This window comes from Electrophorus electricus, chromosome 6, assembly GCF_041902795.1.
Source record: "Electrophorus electricus isolate QZ-2024a chromosome 6, ASM4190279v1, whole genome shotgun sequence".
Classification (NCBI taxonomy): domain Eukaryota; kingdom Metazoa; phylum Chordata; class Actinopteri; order Gymnotiformes; family Gymnotidae; genus Electrophorus; species Electrophorus electricus.
The window spans coordinates 32,594,399-32,607,569 of record NC_137502.1 but is presented as its reverse complement, the minus strand read 5'-3'; the positions used below and the strand labels follow the sequence as shown (position 1 = coordinate 32,607,569).

Genomic DNA, 13,171 nt, shown 5'->3' with positions numbered 1-13,171 from the left:
AATTAATGGGGAGTTAGGAACCTAATCGTACTAACAGGTAAAACCCTTTAATTTCAAGCAAGTAATGTACTATGCCTACGTCTTCCTCTCTGACAAGAACCGCTGAGCGAAAGACGGGGGAAAAAATATGCAGGCTTACAACTCAAGTTGTTTTGTAATATTGTTCTGCCTTACAGTATTTTTGGTATAGAAAATAATGACACAGAGGGACATACACCATGCGCACTGGCTCAAACAATAAAGTGTTTTTTCCAGTTCAAAGTTTGATATGACAGCTTGATATGACATGAAGTAGATTACTTTGGTAAGTTAAAGTGCTCGGTGCATTTTATGCAATGATTTTTTAAATTGATATTCGATTAGTGAAAATGTCTAGAGGCGAGCTCAAAAGTGTTATTCATTCCGTTACTGTTCATCGGATGCCACATCACTGGAAAGGTGCTTGAAGGGGGCGGCGCCGCGCGAGCGCTCCGTCCGCGCTGAAGCCGTTAGGAGCCAAATACTCGCAGTGCAGCTCGTGCTCGCCACTGCGACGGAGGAACGACGGAAACGACGCTGACGGAATAATGGAACTCGTTCGCTAGACATTCTAGAATTCGCATCACAATCGTCGCGGTTCGGTCTCGTGGACGGCGTTTTTTTTCTGTATCAGTGCCGTGTTGGGTATTTTCCCCCAAAATATTACGAATTTTGGTTCTGGAATTTTGTTCCTAATATTTTTCTATTTCAAGACTGGTAATTTATCGAATAGCAGGCTGACAATTTATCGAAAACTATTTTTGTTTTCTTTTTACAACTGTTTTGCCACAGAAAATGCGGAGGATTCGCTGGGTTGCTTTAATTCAGTTCAGTTTAGATAATGGACTAACTTCGCTATTTTAAACCAGTCTGCAGTATAAGCAGATAAGGACAAGGACGCTTGCAATGTCACACGCCGAAGTGGACATGGCTGGACTAGGCTTCCATAAGTTACCTTCCAGTTTCGACGCCGAGTCTTTCTTCCCCGTTCGCCTTCCACCGAGGCGCAGGAGACACTCGGCAAACTCAAAAAGAAATGCGTACCGGCTAAACAAAATGCACACCATGGACACAATGGACCCCGAAGAGCGCGTAGCTCCTCTGACTAAAACTCTGTCTTGGTCTGCTGACAACATTTTATCTGAAAGCACCACAGAGGAGACCAGGGCGGACTCGTCTGCTCCCAGCTCGAGCTCGCCTCCCGGTACCCAGGGTTCCGATCCAATGCCCGCGCAAGATAACTGGACCATCCGGGAGTCCAGCTCAAAACCACTGGACGCCAGCACGGACTCGGAGGACGAAGCTGCGCCGAAGACGACGGCAGCGCCGCGCGTGCCATCCGAGAGGAAGTGGGAGCAGGAGAAGGAGGACGAAGTTGAGACCAAAGCAGTGGCCACTTCACCTGACGGCAGGTTTCTTAAATTCAACATCGAGATTGGCAGGGGGTCGTTCAAGACGGTGTACAAAGGCTTGGATACGGAGACGACCGTGGAGGTGGCGTGGTGCGAGCTGCAGGTAAGAAGGCAAGGTAGTCGCGCAACAGGTGCACCTGTGTCCTCAAGCACATGTATTCAGGACTACTGATCATGAACAGCTGAAATAGTTCAGTAGCATAGTTCTTACTCTGTGGTTTTTTTGGGTTGTTTTTTTTTTTTGAACTGCGCTGTGATCTACAGGCATGTAGATCAAAACGATAACAATGCTCAGGTTGCAATTAATTTAGCAGTTATAAGACATAATAATGAGATTAGTCCCTGTGTATAGGCACTAGTCCGACAAACGAGTATGTTTTGTGCATTTGAAAAGAAAACAACAGTTAAACTAAGTGTTTACATAAAATATGTTGGTTTTGTTTCTCCTACACTGACATACCAGACTCTTAGTTTAGAAAGGACTTGAACAATACCTGCTGAACTGGGAGTGTTAGCTCAGGGAAAGCACAAAGCTATGCATTCAGCTCAGTTGTGTGATTAAGAACCACTGCATGTGATCCTGAGAGCACGCTAATGGTGTCTCGGTAAGTTATGCACTACTACACTTATGATGATGGCACAGTGAAGGCCACTTTGAAAGATCTCTTGATCATGTTGCTTATGGGAGGCTCATCCCCAGACCGGATGCTGTACCGTTGCTCAGGGCAACACACACTGGGTGTTTGTGTTTTGATGCCCAGACTGGACACTAACTGGACACTTAGGCCTGAGGTTGAGCTTGTTTCCCTGTTGACTTTCAGAGCCAAAAAAAACCCCTCCAGTGCAGCCTTGCCCTCTGGTTTTACTGCTGTTCTCATGTTCGTGCTATGGAAAAAAAAGACAGGTGGGCAGGTACTTCATAGCCTGATAGGCAGCACGTGGCAGAGTGACGAAAACTCCTGCAGATTTACATCTCAGACCCTAAACCGAATCTTAGGCCTCTGGCCTGCATGACGTAAGAGTGTAGACAGGAGATCATGCTGCGGTGTCCCTGGGGTAACCCTCGTGGGCTGACTTTGTCTGTCAGCCTGGGGGGCATACACACACTCCCATTCTCAACTCCAGTGGTCTTAATTACCACTGACCACCATCGGTGTCCACTATGAGATGGCACAGAGAGTGGGTCTGAAGGCGTTTAGGCACAGGTGGGCACAGGTAGGGTCATGTTCTGCTGGCCAGGATCCAGCAGTGCTGACCCACGAGCTCTCGGTTAGCTCCGGTGCGGTGTTCCTCCCTCATGCCCGTTATGGCAGCACCTGTGGAGCCTGTTCGGTTAGAGGCACGCTTCCTGCTTTTGGCACCTGGGTCGCCAGCCACTGCAACCACCCCGGGGTACGGCGGGGCCGAAGGGAACCGAGGCGCCAGGCAACACGTGAAACCGGCCGCGAGGTGAGCACCACTGTGAGGTCACAGTATGTTGGTCATACTGCTGGGGTCACAGCAGTAACCTCTGGAGTCAAAGGGTGCAAGACACTGACATAATCCTGCTGTCTGTTGCTACTGTAAGGAAGTGAACGTTTGCGTAATGTGTAAGGAAGTGAAGGTTTGAGGGTAGACCTAATAAAACGGTGACGCCGAGTGACCCTGGGTTTTTTTCAGTCTTTAAACAGGCTCTTAGAGAATAACCTCTATACCCTTGGAAAAGCATCTTTACTCCAGCAGTGTCCAGTCAATTCCTTGTTCCAGTTTACCAGTCCGTCTATCTATAGACAAAGAAACACTGTTTTTTATTGTACAGAAAGAGGAAGCTTTGTGATTAGTTACCCTCCGAACACGCCCACTCTCCTGAAATTGTGTAGTTTAGTGAGGGATTAATAATGGACAGCCTGTGTTTTCAGCACCTCTTTATCTCAGAGTGCGGCATTTGCTGCCTGTGGAGTCCACATTGAGCTAATCTCCTCCACAGAGAGGGCCATTTATTTCACCCACAAGGCTGTGCTTAATTAGTTTAGTAAATTGCAGGCTGGCAATAAAGAGCTGCTATGGTGATAGACACCCCCCCCCCCCCCCCCCCCCGCTGTATCGCACTCTTAGTGGAGCTGTTGGGGTTGGCCGAAAGGACCAGCTCTGCCGAGGACACATGGCTGCTGACACTTGGAGCAGCTCACGGATCAGAGGGTTTTGTCTCTCGTGTTCCGCTCTTAGCCTGGTGTGCTTTTTCTGCTGAACCAAAACTAACGTTCCCTGACCCTGCCAGCATGTTCTGATACAAAACAGTAGAGTACACAGCATATAGCACACTGGTCAACTGTTAACGTGGTCAGGGTTGGTCTTTAAACGTTTCCACGAGACACTGTGTGCACCTGTTGATCAAAATCACTTCATATTCAGAGTTAGATTAGAGAGAATTTGGGCCTGCAGCAGTTCATCTCTGTGAAGGACGAGTCTTCCCATCTATTTTAATGCTTGTATTGTAGTCATTCATTCATACAATAGCTTTTATTTCCTTTTCTTTGCTCCCTTTTCCTTTGCTGTGGGGTCAGGGGAGAGTGCAAAGGTCAGAGAGTTGTGCTGTGTCTTGTCAGCGTTTCAGTTATGAGCCATGAAAGCCAGCATGGCGGGGGTGAAGGGGTAGCCTTGTGAGGGCCGGGATGGACTGTAAAAGGCAGAGCAGTTATGAGAATAATTTGGAGGGGGGCAGTAATGGTGTAACAGTGTCAGAGAGTACCAGTATAACAGTATCAGAGAGTACCAGTGTAACAGTATCAGAGAGTAATAGTGTAACAGTATGAGAGAGTACCAGTATAACAGTATCAGAGAGTACCAGTGTAACAGTATCAGAGAGTAATAGTGTAACAGTATGAGAGAGTACCAGTATAACAGTATCAGAGAGTACCAGTGTAACAGTATCAGAGAGTAATAGTGTAACAGTATCAGAGAGTACCAGTATAACAGTATCAGAGAGTAATAGTGTAACAGTATCAGAGAGTACCAGTATAACAGTATCAGAGAGTACCATTATAACAGTATCAGAGAGTACCAGTGTAACAGTATCAGAGAGTACCAGTATAACAGTATCTGAGAGTACCAGTGTAACAGTATCAGAGAGTACCAGTGTAACAGTATCAGAGAGTAATAGTGTAACAGTATCAGAGAGTACCAGTGTAACAGTATCAGAGAGTAATAGTGTAACAGTATCAGAGAGTACCACTGTAACAGTATGAGAGAGTACCACTGTAACAGTATCAGAGAGTACCAGTATAACAGTATCTGAGAGTACCAGTGTAACAGTATCAGAGAGTACCAGTGTAACAGTATCAGAGAGTAATAGTGTAACAGTATCAGAGAGTACCAGTGTAACAGTATCAGAGAGTAATAGTGTAACAGTATCAGAGAGTACCACTGTAACAGTATCAGAGAGTACCACTGTAACAGTATCAGAGAGTACCAGTATAACAGTATCAGAGTGTACCAGTATAACAGTATCAGAGTGTACCAGTATAACAGTATCAGAGTGTACCAGTATAACAGTATCAGAGAGTACCAGTATAACAGTATCAGAGAGAAATAGTGTAACAGTATCAGAGAGTACCAGTATAACAGTATCAGAGAGTACCAGTATAACAGTATCAGAGAGTACCAGTGTAACAGTATCAGAGAGTAATAGTATAAAAGTGTCAGATATTAGGTATCAGGCAAACGCTCCTTAAAGGTAAATCCCAGAGAGTAGGTGAGGCAGGCCAACCACAGGAAAGGGCTCAGTGACTCAGCAGACACACACACACACACACTCACACACACTCACACACACACACACACACACACACACACACACACACACACACACACACACACACACAAGGGGTTTTGCATTAGACCATAGTGTAGCAGAGGTGTGACTTAAGATGAGGTCAAATGCAGCGCGTGAATTCCAGCGGTTAATGGGCCAGCAAAGTCCCTGTGGTCTAGCTCACAGGCAGACAGAGAAGAAGACAACAGACTTCATGCCCTGTGTTTTCCAAAAAAGACAGAACACTTCAATGACATTAATTGAGTTTGAGCTAAATTGCTGGGATTCAATTTAGATTAAAGTCATTTCCAAATCATTTTCTTCCATCTTGTTTTTTAATCCAGTTTCATCTCATCATCTGGACTGGTTTTAATGGGTTCATGAGGTGGATATATGGGTTTATGGGGTTTGTTTTCTTTCATAAAAATACAACCAGAGAAAGAAATGGAAAACAGGCATCAAAGTGGATTATATATATTATATATTCTCAAATTAATCACACTTCCTTAAGTTCTTTACCTTAGTTATTTAAAAGCTTATTAAAGACCTTGTAGATAATTTCATGTTGTAATTGGGTTGGCCCATCATATCCAGAGGGCTGGCCAAAAATATTTAATTATGGCAGGAATGCTTTTATTTGGGCAAAGTCAATTGGATTTCTTCTTAAGCCACTAACGGTTGTGTATAAATCAATACATCAATACAAGTTTTTTGCACCTTAATTCCTCCCCCTTCAGATGTGAGGGCTTCCATGGAAGCACACCCGTGTAACTGCTAATGATGTCAGTAAGTGTTGCGCCGTTACTGTAGTGTGTTCGCATCCTCTTTCCTCTGAAGCCAAACCTAGGGGTGAACCGTGGACCATGCGTACCTTTAGAGTGGGCATGGGTCTGTCTGCTCCCTCTCCTGTGTCTTGTGGACCCTTATCTTAAGTGCTACTTTAAAATCCACTTCCCCTTAGGCTAGCCTTTAACTGGTGGAAAGTTACTGACAGGTCTAGTGGCATTTTGAGGTGCATTAGCTCTACCCAGCGAGTCCACTCCCATTGGACTCGAGCTCTAGATGTGAAGAGAGCTGCAGCTGCATACCGACACACTAACATAACTATTCAGCTTTGTAGGACTAGAAAAAGAAAACCACTTTGTGTTAAAGAAAGGTGCACACTAAACTTTTTCAGCTAAAGACATAGCTGTAGTAATGTCCTGTATTTAGACATTTCTAATGCATGTGTTTGTATTTTATGTTTTTACCAAAGTTGGAGAAGGAAACTGAAATTAATTGAATTTGAATTTAATGCTGTTCAGTTCAGGTTGATGTAATTTCCAGATCATTTCCTTCCAAGCTGTTTTCTAATCCAGTTCCTTCTCATCACTTGATTTTGATCTATTTATGACACAACTCCAGAACAGCCTGGAATAAAAGAATAAAAACTGATAAGCAGATCAACAAAAAAAACCTAAACCAATCAGCAAGTAATTTTTTAAACAGTTCTCAGACATAAAGTATTTCTAAGTCATTTGTTTAATACAGACCCATGATTCCCATTAAAGAATGTCGTTAATAAATGAATGCTGTAGATCGGGGGGACCGTCCTACTCACAAAGAGGTGTGCGCAGGTGTTCAGGTGTGCGCAGTGGTTCGTTGCAGCCAGGTAGGAGTGTCACCAGGACAACCAACCGGATGTACGTGCTAGTCTGTGCACTCGTTCTGTTGTATCAGCAGGTGGTGCGCTGTGGCTCGTCCTGTCACTTCTTATAAATCGATTTCTCCTGTTATTCCCCTACATCTGTTTTGCATGAATTTCTAGTGCATCTTATTTCCTGACGTTTAAGACGTGCAGGGCTTTCACAGAGCCACTCCTGACACGTCTGCCTTCATGGTCATTTGAGGTAAATTGGCTCCGCCCTCAGCACTGCTCAGGACCGCTCCGGACCGCTTCGGACAGCCGCTTCCGGCCGCTGGCAGGAATGCAGCATTAATCAAGAAGTCTGTGTGGACAGCCACAGTAGGTTCTGCTGGAACCGTCTAAAAAGAGCAACAACCACAGGCACGTAATTTATTATTATATTTATAGAATTTAGAAAACAACCTTACCCAGAGTGAATAACATAGTTCAGTATGACAGTATGTGTGCTTCCGGGGAAATGAACCCTTGGCCCTGCTGTTACTAGCATGCTCTATCTGCTCATCCCAGCCTGTATTTAGTATTATATTATTATATTATTAATATCTTAAGCTTTTCTGTCCAAACACAGAATTCAATCAACTTTAATTAGGATGTTTTGTTGTTTTACCTGTATGTTGGAAATTAGAGCTAACAAAGCAGCTCTATTAATAATTTTCCAGGCTATTGTATTTCCTTATTTTAAGACATTGTTTCATTCACAATAACTATGAATGTGAAAATGCAAGCCCTTCAATCCTACTTTTATGTAAAAATATATTTGTTTGCTGTATTTTAACAAAACAGTAGGAGTAATTCTTAGCCATAATATACCCAGTAATGCTAAAGCCACTAAAAGGAGTGTAATGTCTTAAGGAGCAGTTAGTCATGTCCAGTGAGTTCCTGTATTTGGGTGCTACACTCGCACTGCACCTGGCGCTACACTCGCACTACGCCTAGAGCTACAGTCGCACTGCGCTTAGTGAACTTTCCCACATTGTTACAATTGGATGTTGTCGCTGTGCCTTTTTGCCACACGCTGCGAGTGAAGGCACTGGAGGAGAACTCTTCGTGCTCGCTTGGATTGGCTACTTGAGCATGTGCAATAGGGACAGCTGAGGCTGTATTGTGAAAGTGGCTAGCAAGGTCAAGGAAGGGCAGCTAGAACAGGTAGAAGAGAATGGTGGTCAGGGAGGCTGATGCCCTCCACGGTGTTGCTGCTCCTTTTCCAGATGACATTTGAACTCTCGACACTGCAGGATTCTACCTCTTAAAAGAGAATATGTGGAATTCTTTAGTTAATCAGTAAATGAAGCTGACTGCAGTATAGCATACTGGGCCAAGCACTTTCACTAATGCTTTAATACCCAGCCCCGAGCCCCAGGCTTGCTGTGCCATTCCTCGCTTGTGAGCTGCTCGGTCACTGAGACAGTCGGACACGCTGCAAGACCTCTGCGCACACACAGGTTAACTTACAGCCTTGTCTGGAAACCACAGCCACACCGTGAACGCACCAAGCTAATCAACATTCCCATTTATACATTCGTTTGTTTGTTTTTCCCGTTTTGATCATATGATTATTGAAATACATTTTGTCATTGCGATGCATCCTGCAGGGCTGTTTTCGTCAGATTGATACACATGGAAATGACAGGGAGGCAGTGTTGCATTGTAAACTGGGTGATGCACTGGTTTCTTCATTCGGGTCATTCACACTTTGCACGAATGTTTCCCTTGATCTCATTATGACTTTGGATCGACTGCATGACTGCGTGTTTGTCTGTGACCTGGTCATAGATGTCCCCTAGTGGTATTGGACTCCTCCCCCCCCAAAAAAACAAAAAACAAAAACAAAACTAAACCTGTAATGATGTGCATATGCTGTAGTTGTTACTGTATATATAAGTATACTTGGCTTGAGCAGTGAGGATTTATACAAACATCAAGGCCTTTGTTGTCGTCCTCTCTGACATCCCTGATTCATACACCTGATTCCACTCATCCACTCATTTTCAAGTCCAACAGTAGCTGAGTTAAAGAACCCGAAAAAGCAGAGACATGAAACCTGTGTCTGGAGTTGGCGCTCCCTAGACTCAGACATTCTCTGCACCACATAATCCTCCACCGTGAATCATCACATGGAATGCATTTCATTTTTCTGATCGTTGATTTGATTCTGGCCATTAGCAGCAAGCAGCAATTTAATGTCTATTGTTGTGGTGAGATCAGTCAGTTCTTGGAGACAGTGAGAATCTGGGCGAGCCAGTGAGTGACAGCGAATCAAAGGGGAGCTGTAACATGCCTCTTTTCTCAGATGTCCCCATTTAATCACTAGCTACACACTAGATAGATGGGAGGGCATTTATGAGAAAACAGACACAGTCGCCATTCTATAACTTTGGGTTGTTTTCCTTTGAGGATTTAAGAGTGACATGAATGTGCAGACAAGCTCAGCAATGCAGCTGAACACCTGAAGGTAACTGCACATTATGTACAGCGTCTGGGCTATGACAGTGAACAGGTTTCACACATTGTCTAACAGGTATTGGGCTTTTGTTGGCTTGTCTCATCCTCTCCTAAAATACGTTTCTCCCTGAGGGTGATGCTCACCAGACACATGTATGAGGGACGATCCAACAGAAATTGCAGCGTGAGAACATAGACTTTGATGTCATAGATCCACTATTTATTCCGGACTGGGTCAGTTTGTACTTCTTCCTTTTGGCTTTAGATGTGTACCAGGTCTCTGCCCCTTTCAGTCTTTTTCAGGCCCTGCACTGACAATGTTATGTTCTGTTCCTCCCCCACCCGGGGATGTTGGGCGGCAGGGAGGAGCATTCTGTTTTGTGGGTTTTGTACAGTGAGAATGTGAGAATAGGATGAATGGGGCCACCTATCAAACAGCAGGCCTGCTACTTGGTTTTCTCCCAGTGGCCTGTCAGAGCCGGCTGGGGCATTGTGGGTCATGGGTTTCTTATGGTAAACAACATATGAAGTGATGCGGTCAGCCAGTTTGTTGAGATCAGAAAGGTGAATCAGTTCAAGCACGGTCACTGGCAGGCATGCCTTTTAAAGGTCTGCTGGTGTGTTACCTCAGTATGTCCTCCCACCACACCCTGCTCCAACATGTAGCACACCTTCATTCAGTACTTTCAGAGAAGGATCCTATCAGTTGTGTCAGTACTTTCAAAGAGATATTTTATCAGTCTTGTCATTCAGCCACACAGCGAATGTTTATTTGTGTAAAAATATTATCAGATAGGGTGACATCAGACTGTTTCGTATGCACTTTCCTGCTTATGTTAGTCATGTTGACAGGTAACTGCAGAATGAGTGGGTTACACAAGGTCATAATAATCACATGGCTAATCCTTCACTGATCAGACATCTCTGAACTACTTAAATACCCTGTTCTCCTCAAAGAAAAAAAACTTTTGCATATTTACTGTGATCTTCCTTGTCTTCAAAGAATGTTTTAGAACACCTGTGAAGATTTCATTTTGATTGGATAATAATATCCTCTGGATAAGGACAGCGTTTTCTAATCAAATTGGGATCACACATCGTGATGTCCGATTTACAATTCAGTGCTACAGTTTTAAAGCATTGCTGAGATGCACCATGTTGACATCCTGTGGTGGGAAAAGTGCCTGCTGAGATCACCTTGTGTTCAGCGTGTAACTAACCAGTTTGGTGATGCAGTGGCAGTAACATTTCTGACAACCGTGTAAACCTGGTGATTGTTTATTCAGGCGGATGGAGACCAAGAACAGCTGAGTGTGAGTGCGGATCTTGCATCATACATCATCACGCATCATCATGTTACTAATTATAGATCTAAAGCTGATAGGTTAAGCATAACGTGACCCCTTTACTCACCGTGCTCATGAGTTATCAGCTTTTATGACCTATGATATTTTATCATTTCCAATAACAACTGTTTTTTATTATGGAAAAACACATGACAACATCCTCAATCTGGTTACATGCCATGAACGGCTTCCACATGCCTTATAGCGCGCACACACACACACACACACACACACACACACACACTTACACACCCAGTGGTTGGTTTGAACTGGGTTCCTGTTTGCATGTTTCTGACACTGTCCCACACAGTAAGCCGACCCTGAGCTACATTCACTCATTTGAACAGCCAGGTCTGGAACAGCCTGCCCATTGAGCCGTCTAGTGTACTTGGGGGGGGAAATCATCTTTTAGAAGGTGTCAGAGGTCAAGTTGAGTTCTGTTAACTTTTGCATGACCCATCGAGAATGCGCTACGCAACTGTGTGTTAATTGGACCGCATTTCTGCTAGCAAAACCGGCAGTGTTGCACTGCTTTCCAGTGACCTACACGAGCCCCTGTTCTGTCCTGGTAGTTTAGCTGGCTACGCTTGCTGGAGATTATTTCTGATCAACAGGTGTGTTCAGAGAACCAAACTCATGCCTACAGCCACCACAGATCATGTAACAACAGATGCACGTGCTGACAGTATATCTGTTTGAGCTTTCGGTGTTATTAGACGAACATGTCATCTACTGTGGCTACTGCAGCAAAGAATTGACGAGAACTGTGTGGGTTTATTCAGCATAACTCATTAGCATATCTGGTCTTCGTTATCTTTCATTAATTATCATCACAAGCTTGGTTACCGTGTCCCGCTTGTAACATCATAATGATTCTAATTTCATTTTATTTGCCTGCCACTCTTCAGAGGACTATTAGAGCTTTATTAATAATTAGAACTCATTCAAGAGGGAGGGCACATAAAGAGAATAATGTTTTGTTCACAGCACCCATATGTATTTTATTATTTTAAAATTTTTATTCCTGCGAATCCCAGTTTCTCCACTAACACGAGGTTTAGCCACTGAACGACTTGTCAAATAGCTGCTGAACTGACTGAAAAAAAAGGTGTTTAGTCACAGCAAACGTAGAACAGTGCAGGGGGGTAGATAAGGAGAACAGGCATTGCATTAGAAATAGTGTACTATGATGTAGAGCTTGTTGAAAGATGAACTCACAGCTTTGCGCAGAACAGCAGACCACACCCTGTCCCTGGGTATCACAGGACTGATCACTAAATACCAGAGAGAGCAACCTTGTACCGGCATTGGTCTCTCTCCTTCCCATGCTCCTCTTTCCCAAATTTCATGCCTCTGATTCCTGTTTATCTTGTTTATCTTGTATGGTACATACTTGACTGGCCACCTTAATGATGCCTTTCATGGAGACAAATGACAGAGAAAAAAGAGAGAAAACCATAAGGTCTGTGGGGTTTTTTTTAATTCAGCTCTGGCACTGTGTCCCTGTCAGCATCCAAACTGTGATTTTACCAACCCTGGCCAGCAAAGCCTGCTGGTATCTGAGGTTGGAAAAATCACACTTGGCTTTCCTGTTGGTAAATACTGCCATGACTCACAGGACATTTGCATCCATGACTGGAACAGCTTACAGTTGCATTCGATGGAAAGTTGGACTGAGAGTCGTCGGCGAAACGGCAGCTGCGTCGTTAGCAGAAGGTGCCCCTTTGGGCCTATACTGCATTGTTTCCCACTCCGCGTTATGTCCGGTGTCTTGTGATTTATTTGTGTGTGTTTTTGCGTGTGTATATATGCCTGAAATAAGTAAAGTAGACCTGATGTTGCATCGTTGTACACAACGCTGAGAAACACACTGATGTAAGGCATTAAATGTTAGAACAGTACGGGGTCCTTGCTGTGAATTCCTATGAAGATCATGTTTAAGCCCAGTTGTGCTTTTGCCGGCTGTTTTCAGGCTTGCTTAAAAGTCGGATTTACCAGGGATTCTGATAATCGTGGTATTTTTGCCATGAGCAAATCATTACCCTTTGAGCTCAGAATGTCAAATGATAACCACCGGAAAAACTGAATGGTAAGGACCTGGATAAATGCTTTAACATTACTTCTAAAGACTGAATATGATTGCTTGAAAAGATGCGATTTGAAGCAGTCTTGGTGTCTGGCTAAACCGTGAACTTTCATTGCTCCACACAGTTATAGTAAGAGAACTACATTGCAGACCTGGCCTACAATTTAAATTGCCAGTGTGTATGAAAAGTGTTATGCAAATAAACTTGCTTTTCCTCATCTTACTTCCTGACTTTACAGTATTGTTTACCATGCTGGTCTGTAAAGGGTTCCTTCCATCTGGAATACACAGAGCACCAAACAGCATCAGCCTGTACTGTTGAGAAACGGTTCGCGTTTGTGGTCTACAATTATAGTTCAATAGTTGCAGGTGCCTGACCAAAGAGGGTTA

At 44.0% G+C, this 13,171-nt stretch overlaps 1 protein-coding gene across 2 annotated transcripts in view; it reads left to right on the top strand.

The window, feature by feature from the left end:
- Positions 1-465: 465 nt before the first annotated feature.
- wnk4b (WNK lysine deficient protein kinase 4b) overlaps positions 466-13,171 on the top strand; it is a 47,054-nt gene continuing 34,348 nt past the window's right edge. Inside the window, exon 1 of one of the 2 annotated variants that reach the window (XR_014124293.1) lies at positions 466-1,533. Coding sequence is in view for 1 of the 2 variants with exons in the window: in XM_035525720.2 (XP_035381613.1) it covers positions 925-1,533 (609 nt within the window). In the remaining variant the exon portion in view is untranslated. The remainder of the gene's footprint in view (positions 1,534-13,171) is intronic. The other variant, XM_035525720.2, reaches the window with a different exon arrangement.